General features: G+C 49.2%; 5 protein-coding genes across 5 annotated transcripts; 3 read left to right on the top strand and 2 right to left on the bottom strand.

Moving 5' to 3' along the window:
• Positions 1–439: 439 nt before the first annotated feature.
• On the top strand, positions 440–5,936 carry ACHE_50698S (putative PHD transcription factor (Rum1); the record flags this gene model as incomplete). The annotated part of the gene is made up of 6 exons (XM_043280444.1): positions 440–811; positions 910–958; positions 1,012–1,806; positions 1,886–1,983; positions 2,041–4,703; positions 4,754–5,936. 6 exons carry the CDS (start codon positions 440–442, stop codon positions 5,934–5,936), a joined length of 5,160 nt encoding a protein of 1,719 aa, XP_043138022.1.
• A 611-nt stretch (positions 5,937–6,547) lies between these two features.
• On the bottom strand, positions 6,548–7,750 carry ACHE_50699A (1-aminocyclopropane-1-carboxylate deaminase/D-cysteine desulfhydrase; the record flags this gene model as incomplete). The annotated part of the gene is made up of 1 exon (XM_043280445.1): positions 6,548–7,750. One exon carries the CDS (start codon positions 7,748–7,750, stop codon positions 6,548–6,550), a length of 1,203 nt encoding a protein of 400 aa, XP_043138023.1.
• A 243-nt stretch (positions 7,751–7,993) lies between these two features.
• Positions 7,994–9,391, top strand: PPX1 (putative exopolyphosphatase; the record flags this gene model as incomplete). Its single annotated transcript, XM_043280446.1, has 1 exon — positions 7,994–9,391. One exon carries the CDS (start codon positions 7,994–7,996, stop codon positions 9,389–9,391), a length of 1,398 nt encoding a protein of 465 aa, XP_043138024.1.
• A 462-nt stretch (positions 9,392–9,853) lies between these two features.
• Positions 9,854–13,906, bottom strand: CYK3 (putative SH3 domain protein (Cyk3); the record flags this gene model as incomplete). Its single annotated transcript, XM_043280447.1, has 1 exon — positions 9,854–13,906. One exon carries the CDS (start codon positions 13,904–13,906, stop codon positions 9,854–9,856), a length of 4,053 nt encoding a protein of 1,350 aa, XP_043138025.1.
• A 3,649-nt stretch (positions 13,907–17,555) lies between these two features.
• ACHE_50702S (uncharacterized protein) lies at positions 17,556–18,377 on the top strand (the record flags this gene model as incomplete). Its single annotated transcript, XM_043280448.1, has 4 exons — positions 17,556–17,752; positions 17,803–17,924; positions 17,978–18,101; positions 18,164–18,377. The coding sequence occupies 4 exons, from the start codon at positions 17,556–17,558 to the stop codon at positions 18,375–18,377; spliced, it is 657 nt and encodes a 218-aa protein (XP_043138026.1).
• Positions 18,378–19,660: the final 1,283 nt, after the last annotated feature.

Here is a 19,660-nt window from a genome sequence, read left to right on the forward strand (position 1 = left end):
TTCTATTGTTTATCTCTTGACACTGGTTGACGTCTCCAGATCAGGTACAACAGTCCTCTCTAGATGCCCCATTCTCCACACAAACCCTCTCGGGATCTTCTCATCCCATCATCCGCCGCTCTTCCTACTGCTATTTGCTGCATACGCCCATCACAAATGCATGCTTTTCACTAACCACCGCCTCACTTTCTTCGTTCAAGGTCTTTCTTCTTTCTCTCAATCCCTCGTATCGATCATTCCTGCTCAAATCGATCCGCTCAACGAATCCTGCGAACCGTTTGTCGCTTCCGGCCTAAGCTTACTTCGACCACCGTCAATGCGTTAAACGGCTCGCGTCGCATGCTCCTCCCCCTCTCTTCCATCGCCGTTAAATCACGCGCATACGGTCCTTTCCTTCCTTGCTCTTCCCGTCAAAGGTCTCGCGTGTCGCTGTTGAAAGATGGTGGCTCCGGCCTCTACGGGAGGGAATTCGAATGGCGGACAGCCTTCTGCTACGAGCTGTCCGCCCACTCGATCTTCCAGCACTCATCCTTCGCATGCTCATAATGTTCCCTTAAGCGTTCGACGATCTTCTCCCCTCGATTTGTCCACCGTTGAGCGACGAGGCCAACCGACGAACCCCCGTGAACCACCCGTGAAACGTTCCCGCCCCCATGGTTTACAAGAGGCCCCGACCTACTATCCCACCGAGGAGGATTTCAAGGACCCTGTTGCATACATTCGCAAAATTGCGCCAGAGGGAAAGAGATTTGGTATCTGTAGGGTTGTTCCGCCGGAGAATTGGCAGCCTTCATTTGCGATTGACACCGAGGTACGATCTGTCTCCCTTTCTGGTGGTCCCTCTCCCTGCGGTACGGGGTGGAGGGCGAGCTACCTAGGCAAGACTAACGATCTATCTCTCTAATGCAGCGCTTTCACTTTAAAACCCGCAGACAGGAGCTCAACTCAGTCGAAGGAGGTATGCTGCCGCGCCCCATCGTGACTCGTTGCCAGTGTGCTGACTTGGCCTAGGAACCCGTGCGAATTTGAACTACCTCGACCAGCTAGCGAAATTTCACAAGCAGCACGGCACCAACCTCAACCGTTTCCCAAGCGTCGATAAGCGCCCTCTCGATTTATACAAACTGAAAAAGGCCGTCGAGATTCGTGGCGGTTTCGATGCCGTTTGCAAGACGAAAAAATGGGCAGAGATCGGTCGCGACCTAGGCTATAGCGGCAAAATCATGTCCTCCCTCTCCACGTCGCTCAAAAACTCGTACCAAAGATGGCTACAGCCTTACGAAGAATATCTCCGTGTCGCAAAACCCGGGGTACAGCAACAGTTGGAGATGGAGCATGGTGGTCCCTTTACCCCATCCCCTCATCAGTCACCGTTAAACAGAAAGACTTTGCCAATCGACGGTCCTCCACCGCCGCACCAGGGAACCCCCGTACCGACTGCGTCCATGCAAAATACCCCCAAGCCTGTCGAAGCGACTCCCGACAAGCCGACTCCGCCAGCAGAGCCCGCGCCACGCCCCGTCGCATCAGGCTTTACCCCAGTTAATGCCTCGGGTGGATTCACTGCCGTGAACCAGTCTTCTTCGTTTGCTGCTGTGAACAATGGCCCGCCTGTCAAGCGGGAACCTGAGAATGGATCCGCCATTCCCCCAGGTGTCGCCGACCGTACCCAGAGTTCTACTCCTGTTTCGAATGGGCATGGAGAAAATGGTGTGAAACGTGGTGTAAGCCATGACAGTGCTTCGCAGACCGAGAATGGCGATGACGGCGGGAGCGGCCGGCGAAGCAAACGTCTCAAGAAGGGTGGTATGTTGCACTTACGCCTATCCCGCTTATTCCGCTTTAGTGTTGGTTTGTTATTCTTACTCTAATCTTTATGTATCAGATACGCTACCGACTGTTGCTGGTTCTCATATGAGTCTCTTCCGCCCTACTCCGCCCCGTGCCCGCAAGAGCGGTAATGGCAACAAAAAAGCTGGAGATGTACGTCTGTCCAGAAATATTTAAGAAAATTATGTCGTCTTGCTAACTTGCATACAGAAATGTGAGACCTGCGGCAAAGCAGATGACGGTTCCTCCATCCTCGTGTGCGACAGTTGCGAGCTTGGCTATCATGGCTATTGTCTTGACCCCCAGGTTACTACTCCTCCTGAGTATGATTGGCACTGTCCGAAGTGCTTGGTTGGTACGGGAGAATTTGGTTTTGAGGAGGGCGGCGTCTACTCATTGAAGCAGTTCCAGGAGAAGGCAAACGAATTTAAGAAGAATTACTTCGCTTCCAAGATGCCGTTTGATCCTGTTCTCAACACCCACCGACGAGAAACCGAAGATGATGTCGAACGCGAGTTTTGGAGATTAGTTGAAAGTTTGACAGAGACCGTCGAGGTCGAGTATGGAGCTGATATCCACTCCACTACTCATGGCAGTGGGTTTCCCACTGTCGAAAGAAATCCCCTCGACCCGTATTCGTTCGATCCTTGGAACTTGAACGTCCTTCCGTTCCACGGTGATTCGCTGTTCCGTCATATCAAGACAGATATCTCAGGGATGACCGTCCCCTGGGTCTATGTCGGCATGTGCTTTTCGACATTTTGCTGGCACAATGAAGATCATTATGCCTACTCGGCCAATTACCAGCATCTTGGTGCCACAAAGACCTGGTATGGAATACCTGGCGCTGAGGCGGCCGCCTTCGAAGAGGCCATGCGCCAGGCAGTCCCGGAGTTATTCGAAGGCCAGCCGGACCTTCTCTTCCAACTGGTTACTCTCATGCCACCAGATCAACTCAGAAAGGCGGGTGTCAACGTCTACGCTGTTGATCAGCGTGCCGGTCAGTTCGTCTTGACCTTCCCGCAAGCGTATCATGCTGGGTTCAACCATGGGTTCAATGTGAACGAAGCCGTCAACTTTGCCCCCATAGATTGGGAGCCTTGGGGTGCGATGGGTGTCGAGCGTCTCCAAGCCTTCCGGAGACACCCCTGCTTCTCGCACGATGAACTGTTGATGACAGCGGCCGATCGAGATGAAACCATCGAAACGGCTAAGTGGTTGGCACCGGCGCTCGCGCGCACCTACTCTAGAGAGGTCCGGGAACGCGCAGGGTTCCTTGCTTGGCACCGGGAAATCGCACCCCACAATTGCGCGCTTGGTACCTCCTCTACCGGCGACTGCCAGCTCAAATTTGTCACCGAGGAAGAAGACCTGCCGGAGGAAGACTACCAGTGCCATCACTGTAAAGCCTACTGTTATTTAACACAATTCCGGTGCCATACAACGGGCAAAACCATCTGCTTACAGCACGTGGAAATCGTGGATTGCTGCGGGCAACCTTTGTCACAAAGACTATTGGGCCCTGATCACACTTTACGCTACCGGATCGGGGACGAAGATCTGAATATCCTGTTACAAAAGGTCGAGGAGCGCGCCAGGATTCCAGAAGCATGGGGAGAGAAGCTCGACAAATACCTGGAGGATGAGCCAAAACCCCAATTGAAGGTCCTCCATAACCTCCTGAACGAAGGTGAGAAAATCCCATACCATTTGTCTGGTCTCCAAGATCTTGCGGCCTTTGTCCAGCGCTGCGATAAGTGGGTTGAAGAAGCAAACAACTTCATTACCCGGAAGCAACAAAACCGGAAGAAAAACGAAAAGGCTTGGCGCAAGGGGACTTCTAAAGCCGCGCAGCTGGAAGAACGGGATCGTGAAGTTCGCAGAGTAGAAACCATCTACTCCCTTCTTGCAGAGGCTGATAAACTTTCCTTCGACTGTCCACAGATGGCGGCCCTGGAAGAGAAGACCCGCGAAATCGAGAAATTCCGCCAGGACGTTAACGCTACCCTCATGAACCCCCACATCCGTTCGGCCCAGGAAGTTGAGGGCTTGGTGGAGGCCGGTCGCAATTTCAACGTGGAAATTCCCGAGGTGGAGGGCCTGGAACTTATCCTACGACAAATGAAATGGAATGACGAAGCACGCGGCAAGCGTGACCAATATATGACCCTGAAAGAGTGCCAGGAACTTGTCCTGGCCGGTGAGCAATTGGGAATCATGGACAACAACAACGAACATCTGCTTTTTTTCAAGGACCTTTCTCGCCATGGCGAATCTTGGGAAACAAAAGCCAAGGAACTTATGTCGGTCGAAGCCGTTCACTACCAGCAACTGGAAGCCCTGTCCGCACAGGCATCGCGCTTTCCTGTTACTCCGGAGACTCTGGCTGCGGTTGATGCGATATTGACCAAGCAACGGGAGGCTCAAAAACGGATACAGAGTCTCTACGAAAGAAGCAGGGACCCGGATTTCCGGAACCGTCCCAATTACAAGGAGGTTCGGGAACTCATGGAGTCGCTGGAGGAACTGAATAGCCGCCCGACAGGGGCTATTGATCTGGAGCGCGAGCAGAAACGACACGAGGACTGGATGCGAAAGGGCAAGAAGTTATTCGGCAAGGCCAATGCTCCTTTGCACATTCTCAAAGCGCACATGGAGTACGTGGAGAAGAGGAACTCGTACTGTTTTGATCTGGAAGACCGGTATCGACCGCCCGTGGAGCCTGCCTCGCGAGATAACACTCCTGATAATATTTTGGAGCACAATAGTGGCATCTCGTGGGGTGGAGGCAAGTCACGGAAGCGAGATGTTTTCTGCATTTGCAGGCATTCAGAGGCAGGGATGATGATTGAATGTGAGGTCTGTCACGAATGGTAGGTTTCCCACTTTGTTCAGGGACAAGGTCGGCGCTAATCATTTGTAGGTACCATGGCAAATGTCTGAAGATCGCACGGGGTAAGGTCAAAGAATTTGACAAGTATACCTGTCCTATCTGTGACTGGCGCCAGAAGATCCCTAGGGATGCTGCCCGGCCCAAGCTTGAAGACCTCCAGGACTGGCATGCTGAACTCCGCGACTTGCCATTTCAACCAGAGGAGGAACAGATTCTGGAGAACATCCTCAACCAAGCGATTGCCTTCCGAGATTTCGTCCAGTCGTTCACCATGGCGGCCTGCACCACAACTGAAGAGGTTCCTACATTGATCTTCTATTTGCGCAAAATCGAAGGCGCAGAGGTGCTTCTCGCGTACGAAACAAACTTCTTCCGGCAAGAGATTCACAAGTGGGCGCCAGTCGCACCGGAACCACCGCCGATATTGGAGCAGTCGCTTTCGACTCGTAAGCCTCGCCCAACGAAACAGCAGAAGATCATGGCGCAGCTAGGCATTGAACGTCCGGAGGATCTTCCTCCTCACCTGCGGCCAAAGCAGCCCACTGCTGTGAAGCGAAAGTCAGTCGAGTTGCAGCCTGGCCGGCCTGCATCCCTTATGCCGCCAACAGCCCAGACTCCCGGTCCGCAGACTACATCGGCAGGGGGGCCTACATTGACACCCATGTCCGATGCACAGAATCAACACTACCCCTTCTCTGCGAGCTACTCCCTTCCTCCAAGCGACCCGACACCAGCGTTTACACCGGGTTCAGCCTTTTTGCCCCATGCTGCTGGTCAATCCCCATCTTTCCCTCCTCGTTCTCCATCGCCACATAATCACGGATTAGATAATCCGCTTTTCAGTTCTCCTCGTTTCAACCGTGATCATGTCGAGGGGCCATCTGCGATTGACGTCGAAAACAACAACCCGTTTGGCAGTAGTCCTCGTCAAAACTTGGATGAAGTCTTTGCGGATTTGACGAATCAGGATGTGGATCACGAACCTGAACCTGTAACCGAACAGGAACCAGAGCCGGAAGCTATGGAGAATACGCATGTGAATGAGGCACTTGAAGTTCTCGATGCGAGCAATGGGGACGATGCGGAACCTATGCAACTCGAGGAGCAGCCTCCAGCCGATGGGGCTAATGGTGCAGGAAAGAGTCAACCCATAGCAGAAGATCAACCAACAGCAGAAGGCCAGCCCGAGGAGGATAACAGTACGGAGAATTAATTGTTGTTCCTTGAACATATCGTCATTCTATCTCTACTTTTCTCTGGACACGGACCTTTACCCTGTTTTTTACGTTGTCTACGATTCCTTTGCGGCAGGAACGAAGGAGTCTTTCGATATCCCAGTTCTTTCTCTTTTCTTTCTTTCTTTTTCTTCTACATTTATCTTTTTCGGTCTACGGGCCGAAGGGTGTGAGGCGTTTATGAGGGCAAACGTTCTGAATTACATAAAATTATCTTTCCTTTCTTTCCCCTGTTTTCTGTTTAATGTCGATGCTTTTGCCTTCCTTTCTGCGCGAGTTCAAGGCGTATCAATGGTTGGAGAAACCGGCGAACTAGGTAGTTTCCGGTTGTGTTGAGCTGTATTTTCCCCATTTGATTTTAAAAATTTGCTTTTACTTGCTCTTGCTATTTGCTCAAGTCGTGATGAGTTATCGTGGTAGCTCCTATCTACAATGGATCATGAAAAAACATAAAAAAAAAAGAGCTCGAGATTGGGGGGTGGGTGGCTTTGTCTTCTTTCATTTCGCGTTTTCTGTGATAACTCATTTGTAATACTACGTTATAAAATAAGACCTTTTATGCTCTCCGTTTGGATCCTCGGGACCTTACCTAGACAATGTCTGCGTACGCTGGTAACGCGGACTGTCCACCCGTATGTATGAACAAGGCATTAACCTGCCCCGAATGAGTAGTAATCGCACGTTGAGCCCAATCTCTCCCCAACTCCCCCTGCTGTACCCAATGAACTAACCCCCTAACGACCTTCGCCGTATAGACAGGATCAAGAATAACGCCCTCCTTCTGCGCCATCATGTTTAGATACTGCTTAGACTCGGGATCTAACACGCCGTATGCAGTCCCGGTAAATCGGTCATCCAAGCACACATCGTCCATGGTGATATCCTTCTCAGGATCTAATCCGATCAGACCCCCAGCCATACGCGCAAAGCGCAGAGCCCGTTCTTGGTGGTATGAGCATGGCATGGTGGGGGAATTGAGGATGCCGATCACTTTACGTGGTGGATGAGCCTGGGTTTGTGAGGATTTCTCTAATAACTTGAATCCGGCAATCAAGCCCCCGACTGTGCTGCCACTTCCGCATGCGACAAAGATATAATCATAGCGACCCGATCCACCTAGGTTACCGTTTCGGGAGGCTCTTTCCTCTTGCGCTGCGATTTCAAACGCAGCCCTGGCGTAGCCTAACCCGCCTAATGGGTGTAGACTGGCGCCGGAGGGAATCCAGTAGGGGACTTTGCCGTGTGCACCCAGTTCACCTAGAATATCAATCACGGGATCGGTATTCTTTTCCTGGGGAGATGGTTCGAGAACCCTAACCTCAGCTCCCAATAACTTCGCAACCTGTACATTCCCAACCCTTAGAAAGGCATCCTTATCCCCCGCCGCAGCTAACCCCCCACCCGTCCCTTTATGCAAGATAACAACGCAGTCCAGCCCGAGTCTCTGCGCAATAGAGGCAACTTGTATCGTATGATTGCTTTGCACTGCACCTTCCGTGACTAGTGTGGTGACTTTTCCGGGTGCAGTTGCACCTCCGTTGATGGCGGAATTGGGCGTTGGTGGTGTTGGGTTGAGTATGTCGGGGATGAGGTATTCGAGTTTGCGGTATTTGTTGCCTGCGCAGGCAAGAGGGGAGGAGTGGTCTTCTCTTTTTGCATATAATGAGACTCGGGGTGTTTGATTGTTCGTTGTGAGTGAGGTGGTTAGGGCTTGGAGGGGTTGGATTGGGGACGGATCGGGGTATAAAAGGCGGAAGCGGGGGATCTGGGCGAATTGGCGGGGGAGGGTCATTGTGCTGGCGGTGAGAATATGTACAAATGTATGCGATCGTATGGACAAGGAATTGAATTGTCAGTAATGCTCTATCCTTTGGCCCAGGGAGAACACTTACCGATGCTAAGTCGTTACTCAGGCTTCCCAATCCGGTCGAAATGAAGCCATCCAAAGCGGGCGGTGTCTTTCTGCCGATGATGTCAGTTTTCTTCGAGACAAGTGCAAGATAGGCAGAATCAAGGAAGCATAAGGACGGCAACAATGGCATCCAAAATCCCGTCGCGCTCCCTTCTCACTTTCCTCAAAGAGGCCCGCCGCGCGCACCTCCAATTCATCTCCTCAGGCTCGCCATCCCCGATCTACGTCGTCGGCAACCCCTCCGTCGACCTCGACTCCATCATCTCCGCCATCGTCTACTCCTACTTTGCCCATAACCGCGCTCATATAACTCCAATTCGACCACATGTCCCGCTAATCAACCTGTCGAATGTTGCCGCGGGATCGGAACTGCGCAGGTTACGACCCGAGTTCGTGAAGGCGTTATGGCTCTGCACGGGGAAGAGTGAAAACGAGAAATGGGAGGATACGCCTGAGTCGGCGGGGGATATGCTGAGAGAGCACATTGTTACGGTGCAGGATTTTGCGACGCACTTGCGAGAGAGGAATATACAGGAGCAGAGTGCGGATGCGGTTATGGTGGATTGGAATGCGATGCCTGTGCGGGATGGGCAGCGGGGTCGGGGTTCGTTGGATGGGCTTTCGTCTGTGGTCTTCCAGGTTGTGGGATGTATCGATCACCACGTTGATGAGGATTTTCTCCCATCTGTTGGATCGCTCCCTTCTGGTCAGCCGCTCGTGGTTGAGCAATCCGGGTCCTGCACGTCATTGGTGGTGAACACACTTCGCAAAACAGGTCTTTGGCACGAGAGCGACAAAGGTGATACTGGGGAGGCGCAAGTCGCTCAACTTGCACTAGCATCTATTCTCATAGACACTGCGAACCTCACTTCCAAGGACAAAGTGACAAACCACGACACCGACGCATTTGCCTTCTTATCCCTCAAAATCCACAATGAGACGAACACAGCCCACACGGTGACAACACCGTATTATGAACAGATCCACAAAACCAAACAGAATAGTCTTGATTTCCTCGCCGTGGACGAGATCCTTATCCGCGACTACAAGCAATGGGAGGAGAAATCGCGCGGCGAATCCGTGAGATTGGGATTCTGCTCAACTGTGAGGTCCCTGCCTTGGATTATCAGAAAAGCAAGCGATTCGCAGAGACTTCTGGATTCATTACGTGCGCTATGTGATAAGGAGGGACTTGATATCGTCGTCGTCATGACGGCGTTTACTTCTCCCGCGCGGGACAACCAGTTTTGTCGGGAGTTGCTCGTTTACGCTGCGGAGGGTGATAAGAAGAATGAAGTCGTTAAGGAAACTCTTAATTCATTTGTCTCCACGGCTAATTCGCAGCTTGGTTTAACGGATTGGTTTCCCCTGGAAGATGGGGTTTCCGACGCATTATCGCAGGATATCAAGTCCACGCTGAATCAGGATGAGTCGTGGAGGCGTGTCTGGGTACAGACCAACCTGAGCATGAGCAGGAAACAGGTTGCGCCATTGTTGAGGGAAGCAGTTGCTACCCAGTGAATACCATGTCTGTCATATAGAAGGTGTTATATATGCAGATTACATGTAGAAAAAATTCATTTTGTCTATTACAAGTTTCCATAGAAGCGTATAATTTATGCCACGCCATCAAACCAACCAAGACGTACATGATATGATGACAGATAAAAGAGATGATACTCTCACAACACAACCAGAACTCCAGGCTTCACAGGCAAATACTCAAACATGACAATTGAAAAAGAGCATGCAGATGCAGAATGCAATGCCCACAACCCCGAGCCTCAGCTGATGCAATGCAACAATGCAACCAATATGGCAGGCAAGAAATGCAATGAAGCATAAACGAACAAAATGAAATGGGATACCCAGCCAACCACTCAAAAATGTGAAAGAAACAAGACATTAGTCAAGAAATTATGATATCTCATCGTCATAGATCAAGAAAGAAGATAAGTTAGAAAAGAAATGATGCCAGAGTGCTCAAATGCACTCCCACTCGCAAAAAACACACCACCGCGCGACTCTGTCGGCCAACACTAGACCGCGCCAGATGCCGCGCTCTCCGATTTTGATCACTGTTTCCCACACGCTTCCATCCCCTGGAGCATCAGTTGGTGAGTGCGCGCTGTTGCCGCCCATCATATGATCAGCCTTGCGGGACAGGCGGAGGATCTTACCCGATGGCGCCTGGATTGCTAGTTTGGCCGGCTTCTCCCGCCCCGAGCCAGACCGGGATGAAATGGCAGACGTCGAAGCAGAGAATTCATGGGAAACACCTGAAACTGAGCTGCCAGCGGTGCTGGAAACCATGCTCAATGCGCTAGCAGGCCGGGCAAAGGGAGATGGGGAAACCCGACCGGTGATGTTCACCTCGCTGCCCTGTAGTGCAGACGGAACAGAGGCTGGGTGTTGGCGAACAGCGAAGACAAACGTGTTGTTGATCGCGAGCTTCGAACACTGGGGTTGCATGACGTACAGGTCATGGCGCTGAGCATGAGGTGTTGGGTGACGCAACACAAAGTCGTACGGTGGGTTTTCACCAGTGTGAAGAATCGGAAGAGCAAGGGCTAGTGGATGAGGAATATCGCGACTGGAGTGCATAAGCCCCTTCTTTCCCGCATACACTTTAACCATGCCTTGTCCTTCATCGCCTGGGAGGACAGCCTTGATGGTGAAGCGCTTCTGACCGTTGATCCAGTCCGGTTGCACCAGCGCGCGCTTCCGCAAAATCTCTCCACTCTCAAAATAGTCGCCATCAGCATCACAATCGAATGCTGGTGCTTCGATTTCAGCTGCACATTCCACGTCCGGAGGGACCATAAGGCGAACCTGCATGACCTCCAAGCCCTCGAGATATAGGATGCTGGTGTCATAGTCCGGAAATTGCAACCCATTCTTGAAGTACGGTGGACAGGCAGTCGGTAGCGCTAGCAAGATATCGGGAGAGATGGGAGGACAGATGTGTTGCTCCTCAGGGTAAAGTGGTACATGAGTATAGCAAACTTCGATCGGTCGTGCGAGGAAATACCAGCTTTCCGCTGTGGAAGTAGCGTGGGTGACAAACTGGTTCCTTCGGGGATTAGTCGGATTTGACAAGGAGCAGTCCATGATACGCCATTCGCCGTCCACGAGGACAGCGTTCCACCAGTGATTCGGCCGCGATAGGCTATCCAGCTCAAACAGCTCGCCCGGAGATTTGAGATAACCACTGATAACTTCTGCATGCAGTCCAACTGCCGCGCACATCTCCTTGACAAGATATGCGACCTCTTGGGGACTGCCTCGTTTGGTGTGTAGCACCCTTCTTAAATCGATATCTATTTCTTCCTCCACCGGTTCATCCCACGCAATCTTTTCACTTACCCACGTGAAGATGGCGCGCAATCTTTGTACATCGCTCTTGTAAGGCCGGCATACATAGCCTTGCGCAAGACTGATAGGGTTTGTCGTTGGCGGAACGCTATTAACGAATCGCGCACTCTTGTCCACGAGAGTCAGATTGGCAGACGCGAAATTGGTTGGCTCACTGATTGGCAATCCGTCAATACTCTCATCACCTTCCACGGTCTCATAAAGTTCCTCAACTGCATAGATAACCGGACGATCCAGCATCTGGCATCGCTCGGCCCTCTCAATCCGTTCATTACGGCTCGGAGAACTCGATCTGTTCACATCTCTTCGGACCTGAACCCAGTCGATAGTGCTGCCACCACCCATTTCACGAGCCGCATCCTTGTTTGACTTAGGGGAACGAATTGGCGACGGGATGGGTGATACTGGTCGGCCTTTTGTGGGTGAATAAGAACCTCCACTCTGTCCGACAGCGATACTACTTCTGGCGTTGGCAGCACCGGTCTTCGCAGAGTCAAAAATTCTCCTGAAAAACCCTTGCTTTTTGGCCTTTGGTGTGGATAGACCACCAAAAACACCACTGGGTTCCTCGTTGGTAGCATCCTTGTTGTCTGTTGAGGTCCATGGAACGGCTGACGAGGCACCTTGCCGAGAAGTGTTATGACTGGAATGGTATGATATGCCAGTCACCGGTGTTTCGGGCCGTGAAGCGCGGGAGAGAGAACGAGACAAATCCATTGACGTATTTGGCCGTTCATATGTAGGCTTGCCTCGCCTGTTGAAGCTTCCGGCGCTGGTTGCACTGAATCCCCCGGCTGACTGACCACTCATCAGACTCTGGCTGGTGCGTCCAGTACTGCTTGTCATGTTCGTGCTGTTACTTTGCACGCCACTGGAAGAATTCGTGGTGCTCGATTTGTTGGTGGCGCTCCGATTGAGAATGTCGCGATGGACATCCTGACCTGACCGTCGGCCTCTTAAATGGCGACGCTGGACCGGAATAGAGTTATGTCTCGTGTGGTAAGGGACATTCTTAGGAGGTGGTGACGGGGCTTCGTCCTCGTCGTCCTCGCCTGGGTACTTGACATCTTCGGAGCCTCTACGTGTTTGTTCTTGCATTTGTCGAAGTCTGCTTTCCATCCGTTGCACATAATTGTTGAGTTGAGGGGGGCCATCCATGTAGTGATCCTGCCCATAAACGCTATTCCTGTGCGTCAGGGCGCCGTTGTATGAATGATACTGGTCCTTGTCTGCCTCCCTCTCAAATCCTAAAGATGTTAACGCCCGACCACGAGTCTGCAAAGGTTTGTCTTCCCTATAGCTATCATAGGCGTCTGGCGACCAGGGGTTGTCGAACACTGGCGAATGTGATTGTGAATGCGAGGGCGACGGCGACGGCTGCCCTCGAGACATTCCCATATCCTCCAACGAGGTCATCACATCCTCCATAGCATCTCTGAGCGGGGATGGCGTGTTTCCGTTGGCATCGGACCGGGCAGCCGGGGACGGGGTCCTAGACATGGCCACGTATCGATCATTCATGTCCAAAGGCGCAGGGGTACGTGACTCCCTAGATGCCAGTGACTCCCTGGAAGGTTCGCGTCGGACAGCAACTCGGTGTGGAGGAGGTGGCGGCGGAGGTGATTCTTCCCGTTCCTGAAGCTCCAGCGGAGAAACCTCGCGCGACGGAGGTCTAGGTAGTGATATATGTTGCCTGGCAGGAACAGGCGGGGGAACATCATCTGGATACTGTACACTGGGAGAAGCGGGGCGGGGTTGTGCATAACTTCGCCGGGCGGGGATAACCGGCAACATATCAGATTCGTACGGTATGTTGGGGGAAACTGGACGTGGGGATGGTCCCCTCTGCGGCATGATCTGTCGGGTCGGCACTGGAGGCGGTATATCCGATTCATAAGACACATTAGGAGAGACTGGGCGTGCTAAAACCATGGCCTGAGAGTTACTCTGCCTGAGAGGAACAACAGGGGCCATTTCCGGCTCATAGGGGATATGGGGAGAAATAGAGCGTGATGAGTGCCTCGAATGCATGATGCTTTGTCTCCTTGGGACTTCTGGTGGCACCTCAGGCTCCAGTGGCATGTATGGAGATCCAGAATGCAGTGGCGCTGGTGGTGCGGAACCTGAGAAACTCTGCTTGACCGGGCCAGCAGGCGGAGTCATTTCGGCATCATATGGAACACGAGGAGATGCTGGTCGCGAAGGAGGGCGAGAGCGTGCGGTGCTCTGCCTACTTGGTCCGGAAAGAGGTGGTGCATCGTAATCCTGGGGTGGTCGGGGAGACACGGCGCGAGACGGAGGTCTGGTGGACTGGGATGGGGCCTTCGACAAGGAGCTTTGCTGTTTGGTTAAGCTGGTCGGAGTCCGCAAAGGCTTGACACTTCTAGGAAGACTACCATTTCGCGGGGGAGTTTGAGGGATTGAGCTTGCAGTAAAGCTGTTGAGCGTTGTGTTATTCCGCGTTAGGTCTCCCGATGGAGCCAAAGCTTCCTTGTGAGCTTGGAAGGGTTTTCGAAAGACGGTCTTCTGTTTTTTGGGAGCGGCAGTTGGATTCGTGATAGGCGACGGCCCTGCCTTGACCATTGGACTTGTTGGCCGATTCACAGGCACAAAATCCTCACCCAACACCTCGACGAAATTGGAAGGGAACAGGCCAGCCATGCGCCTGTCACGCCGTAAACGACCCATCCACCATTGTCCATCGCCTGCATTCAAGCACTCAATCAAATCTCCCTCCACAAAACCCAGATCCCGTTTAGTTTCTCCTCCCCATGAATAAACAGCTCGACACCAGCAGGGAAATCGAGGCGGAAGCTGGGGGGCCGCGGGTGCCATCACGTTCGAGGGAGCCACACGAGGCTGGATTAAATCGATTTCGCCCCGAAATGGATAGATCAGATATGTACTCCAGATGTATGTGGCGAAAAGATGCAGCAGAGCTTGTAATACAGGAATAATATGCTCGGGGCGACGCACGGTCGTTGACAGTGATATGGGATTTTGGATTAGGACCCACGGAAGGGAGCAGCGACGCCCATAGTAACCGGTAAACGAGAGGAAAGATGGACGAGTAGGAGCGAGGGGACTGATAGACCGACCCTGCCGAGAAGGAATAGTCTATGATACTGATTGAGTGTAAGTGAGAGAGAGGAAGATTGCTGGAGAGAGAGGGAGAAGTTGACGGTGAGGCCCAACTCGATTCGGCCTGTTTTGGCTGTGTTTACGTGGGCGCTTAATCGGGCTTAGCGCGGACGGGCGGCTTATCGATAAGCTTAAAGTGCACGTCCCGTGATCGCGATCTCCCAGCTCTCTCCCTACTCTCTTTCTTCCTCTTCTCATCCCAACCAGCGTTTGTCCCCCTACTGCTCTTACTGCCTCCATTCTGTTACTGAGTCCTTTAGCTATGGTATGCTGTCCTGGATTGCTGGTGCTTCCTCCAGATGCATCTCACTGGGATCTCGGAAGGGTTCGTGGAGCTCGATCCATGGTTTTGACTCCCGCTACCCGCACCGTTTATCCATGGCATGGCATGGGGCGCTGCGGATATGCGATAAACACGGGTACTGTATAATGATGGTTTGTATACTACTCACAATGGCTGTGTCGGAAACCTACGGGAAATCATCCTCGAAAATAGCTTCCAGCCGGCGTACAGAGACTCCTACGATTGCTACAGAGACTGGTGGCTGTTTATCCCCATGATTTCTAATTGTGCTTTGATTTGGTGCTAGGAGGGGTTCGCAGTTCCCGGTACCATCACTGGAATGTGGCTTACCAAAGCAAAGGCAGCTTCTAAGGCACTCTCCAGTACGTGTCCACAGATCACGCCACCTCAAAAACGTGGACGCGTGACACTTATGACCGCCAAGACCATTAATCAGCGAGGACGTGACACGCGATTTATTCAAATACAATACCCATTACTCTGAATTTCAATTTCAATTTTCTTCTTATGTTACAGTTGTATGTGATTTCAAAGTATACGTTGATCTTCTCATTACTATGGATCCTCAGCCTGAAATCTTCAATTTAGAAGATTTTACTTCATCAAGTCCAGAGACTGATCCCAATGTCGAGGTATTTATTTTAATTGAGTATTTGTTAACTGATTGCTAACGGCTCAATGCGGAAATAGGGCATTCCTGTACAACTCACAAATTCAAAAAGCCATTCTCTCCAGACATCAAAAATTGAATATATTGATGACTTACCAGAGTATCCGACAAGTCATATTCATGGATATTCATATGTTGTTGCATCTAGAGGGCGATCACAGAATGAAATGGAGCAGCTTGTTCATGAGGTACTGTTGAGTACTTTCTAATTGCTTTTAAAGTGCTTGCTAATCAGTTACAGATTCAATACTCACGGCGTCAACAACATGGACCAAGGAGACCAGTCAAATGCCCATTTTTCAACTGTTTAGTTAAAAGATGGACTTGGAAATGCTCTGGTATCTACGCATGTGAATTTTTGAATCCATTTCTTCAATCCTATCATCATACATTTGTTGATGAGGATTGTTGGGATGTGATTCGAAATACTCAGAGGAATATCCAAATCCTGGAGGCAAATATTGGAAAACGAAATGCATACAGGTATTTAAACATCTCCTAAACAGCTTTGAAGCAATTACTAAGTACTTCTAGCTATTATCGGTCAAAAAATGAATTTTTCAATAAGGGTTATGCATGCATTGACCAGCTTCCAACTTGCAAGCCAGTTTTTAAGCGGCATACCCAAATGGTTGGTTAAATCTTTTTACAATGCTCCAAGTGATTTCTAACTAGTCATAGAATGTCCATGGTGAATTTCCACCATATATTGGCTGTAGTAATGGATCCAATGAGTTTTTAACAAAACATCATCGAGGATCTATTCAAGGCCATACATCAATTGATCTACAGTTCCTTGAGGACCTTTTTAATCATGATATTATGCCACCAACTGAAGAATGTGGTGTTTTTGAATCATTAGCATCCCGACGAAAGTATTGCGGTAAGTGTTTTTTAAGTGATTGTCAATCACCTATTAACTGGTTAAAGATCGAGATCACCTTCAGGGGCCAGGCAGACTACAGCATACTTCCTGTGGTGTTATTTTTACTGCTTTAGTGCCAGTTGATATCAATGAATGTCCATATATCCTCTTTACATCCCATGGAATTCACCAGCATCCACCTCCACCACCAAGCAAGGCACCAGAACGAATTTTACAAGGGGTTAAAAGGATTATCCAACAAATACAAGACCCGAGTTTGACCACAGGTAAGTGGTTGGTTCTCAAGTGATTGAATAATACATACTAACTAGTGTTAGCACAATTTCTTCGAAGTCCACAACTAGAGGCATTTTGTCAGCAGTATGGTGCTTCTACATTAGCAGAGATCCACTCTAGCTTCTGTAATAAAGACCGAATTGCAACAATTATCCAGAAACAACGACTTCTTTCATACCCTAATGGACAGGATATTAATGGGTTGCTATTCCTACAGAACCGGGATTCGCTAATCAATGTAAGTGGTTCTAATCATCCATTGCCTCATTGAATGACTATTAGAATGCTAATGAAGTGCCTAGGAATACATTCAAGAGAAATATCATGATTCTCAAGGTACAATGGTATTTTGTGCCTTCAAGGATCAGATTGACTTATTATCAACTTTATCTTCATTTGAAATTGATATGTCTTTCAAGCGAATTCGATCCAAAGAGATGAATGAGGTTCTTTTTGCAACATTCATGCCAGATCAATGCAAAAGTTAGTATCTGCATAACTGCTTGAGAGCTACTTGCTAACCACTTGGCAACTAGTCATAACTTTACTTCGAGTCTTTACCAGTGAGGATTCTACTGAAGGTTACTATTTACTTTTCAAGCGAGCATTCCATCTTATTGAGAAGGTTTCTGGACGACCAGTTCTATTTGATCCAATTCATGGATCTGGGATTCATGGTATTATTGTTGATATGGACACAAAACAGTACACAGGTAAGCACTCCTGAAGTACTTTTGATGCAGTTACTAAGTAATCAGGGCTTGGGCAATATCTTTCTGAAATTGATCCTCAACACCAAGATCCTACATGGCAGTTACAGCATATTATCATATTCTGTCGTGTTCATTTTCAACGCTCAATTTTAAAGGCAATTGGGACTAAAAATAAAGGATCAGGCCTTTGGAGTCGCATGATGAGTCTCCTAGATTGCCAGTCAGAGGCTGAGTATGATGAGTTGATTAAACTACTGATACGTTAGTATTGAAGTGGTAATAAACCACTCAATAAGTACTTGCTAACTATCGAATAGAATATGAATCGCCAGCAGTCCAGACCTGGGCCATACAAAAAAAAGAGTGCAGTTATTAAGGCAGGTCTAAATGAATCATGCTCAAAAATTCAGCCACATTATTTTAATATTCTACGAAACCATACAAATGCTGTTGAGCAATCACACCAAAAATCATATGCTTCAGGGAAATATTTGACTTTGGCTGAAGCAGCTCGGAAGTACTTACCAACTACTCATCAACTGCTTGATACAACACTAACTATCTTAGTTCTGCAAAACTTGACAAAGATGATATTCTTCAATATCATAATTTTCAGCAGTTCAATATTCATCATTCATATCGAGCTTCTACAATGGAGGCAAACTATCTGCGACACATGAGTCGGGAAAGTAAGTTATATAAGTACTTCTTAAGTAATTGACAAGTACTTAATTTAATATAGGAAGAGGCCATAAACGTCAGCGATTATCTTCAACAGCTGAATCAGAGAGGCAAGCAAGCAGTCAAAATTTTGAAATCTCACATGAAAATTCAAGAGGTTCTTCTTCTCAGGTTGCTGATAATGAGTAAGTATACTTTCATGTCAAGTGCTTCTTGAGCAGTTACTGACTAGTTGATAACTACTTAGATCTACAACCTCATCACGGAATCTTCGCCGAGTGGCTTCAACAAACATACTGACAATTGAACAACGCCGTCAAGAATTAGAATTACGAGACCTGGAGGCAGAAGTCAAAAGGAAAGAAGAAGAAGTTCGCTTGAAACAGCTTCAAAATGAGCAATTAGAGCTGGAACTTATGAGGCAGCGGATTCAAATTCAGGAACAGCAGCAAACTGATTAGCAAGTACTCAACAAGCATCCAGAAACTGTTTATATAGTAATGTTGAGCCTTCATCATCTCACTGCCTTTTATTTTTCCATTGTATCTTTTTATCAGTAGCCAGCAAGTGCTGAAGAACAATCTATATGTGAGATTTGTGACCCTAATTTATTCCGCAACAAATATATATATTTTTGCCGGCAAACAACTTCAGGTAGCTATTGGCTGTCTCATACAGGTACCAAATATAGCACCTCTGAATCAATTGATTAGAATCTATATTCCAATCGCATGTACATTGGTTTTTATTAAATCCATAGACGTTTCGATGGATAGGGAAGTCATGTAAGGTAGTTGAAATTAGTGACGCGGACTGAAACTTTACACAGGCCGTTTCCGTCTGTATTTTAGTCACATGACCGCCAAGGCCATTAATCAGCAGGAACGTGACACGCGACCCAAAAAACGAGGCCTCGTCATCTGCAACCACAGTTAGTTGAGCGTGCTTTTTGCTGGTGGTCTCATTCAGATAAGCTTGAGAGGTGCTTATATGTATTCGAATTGACACGAGTGAGCAGCGCACTGGCCATCTCCTTGGCATACCGTATGCTATGTTCGCTCTCCTAACAGGATACATTATGCTGACGTTCAACCCAAAGTGCTTCGTGAATCGGCCATTTCCCAGCTGTCTGTAGAGAATCGTGGGTGCTTGAAACGTATCACCAAGACATAAGGATTCTTGTGCGATATTTTTCTGTATCTCAATGCTACGCAATTCAAGTGTCGAGGTCAATCCTATTTTCGAGATGAGTCAATGACTCTCGGTATTAGTATCCGAACTGTCACTGTGCTGGACTGGCTATTAATCCTCACGCTACCAATGACTTGACATGTTTATAAAGGTACTTCTGTACATATACCACCGAATTGTTCACTCGCAGTGGCCATGTTCACCGGGATAAAATCGCACAACACATTCCAGCTCCAGCTCGTTTCGCGATAGTGCGGGCTTTTGGACTATGATCCAGGCCTGCTATCATGACGTGCAGAGCCAAAAAAAAAAAAATCTTAACACATGGTGGCGACGATCTACGAACCGGGATATTGCCCCTGGTAATCAGGACAGGCATGAAGATCTTACCCGAGGCGCTCCTATTGGCTCATCTCGATATACACAAAGGCGATGATAAAGCTATGACTATTATACGTGCATTATGCGCTATGGCCAGGTAAATGTCGACACCGACGATTTCCCAGGCGTAGAATTGTCCATCCGTCGGGCATAATTGTCAATTTTGTTTTAT

Source organism: Aspergillus chevalieri, chromosome 5 (genome assembly GCF_016861735.1).
Source record: "Aspergillus chevalieri M1 DNA, chromosome 5, nearly complete sequence".
Classification (NCBI taxonomy): Eukaryota; Fungi; Ascomycota; class Eurotiomycetes; order Eurotiales; family Aspergillaceae; genus Aspergillus; species Aspergillus chevalieri.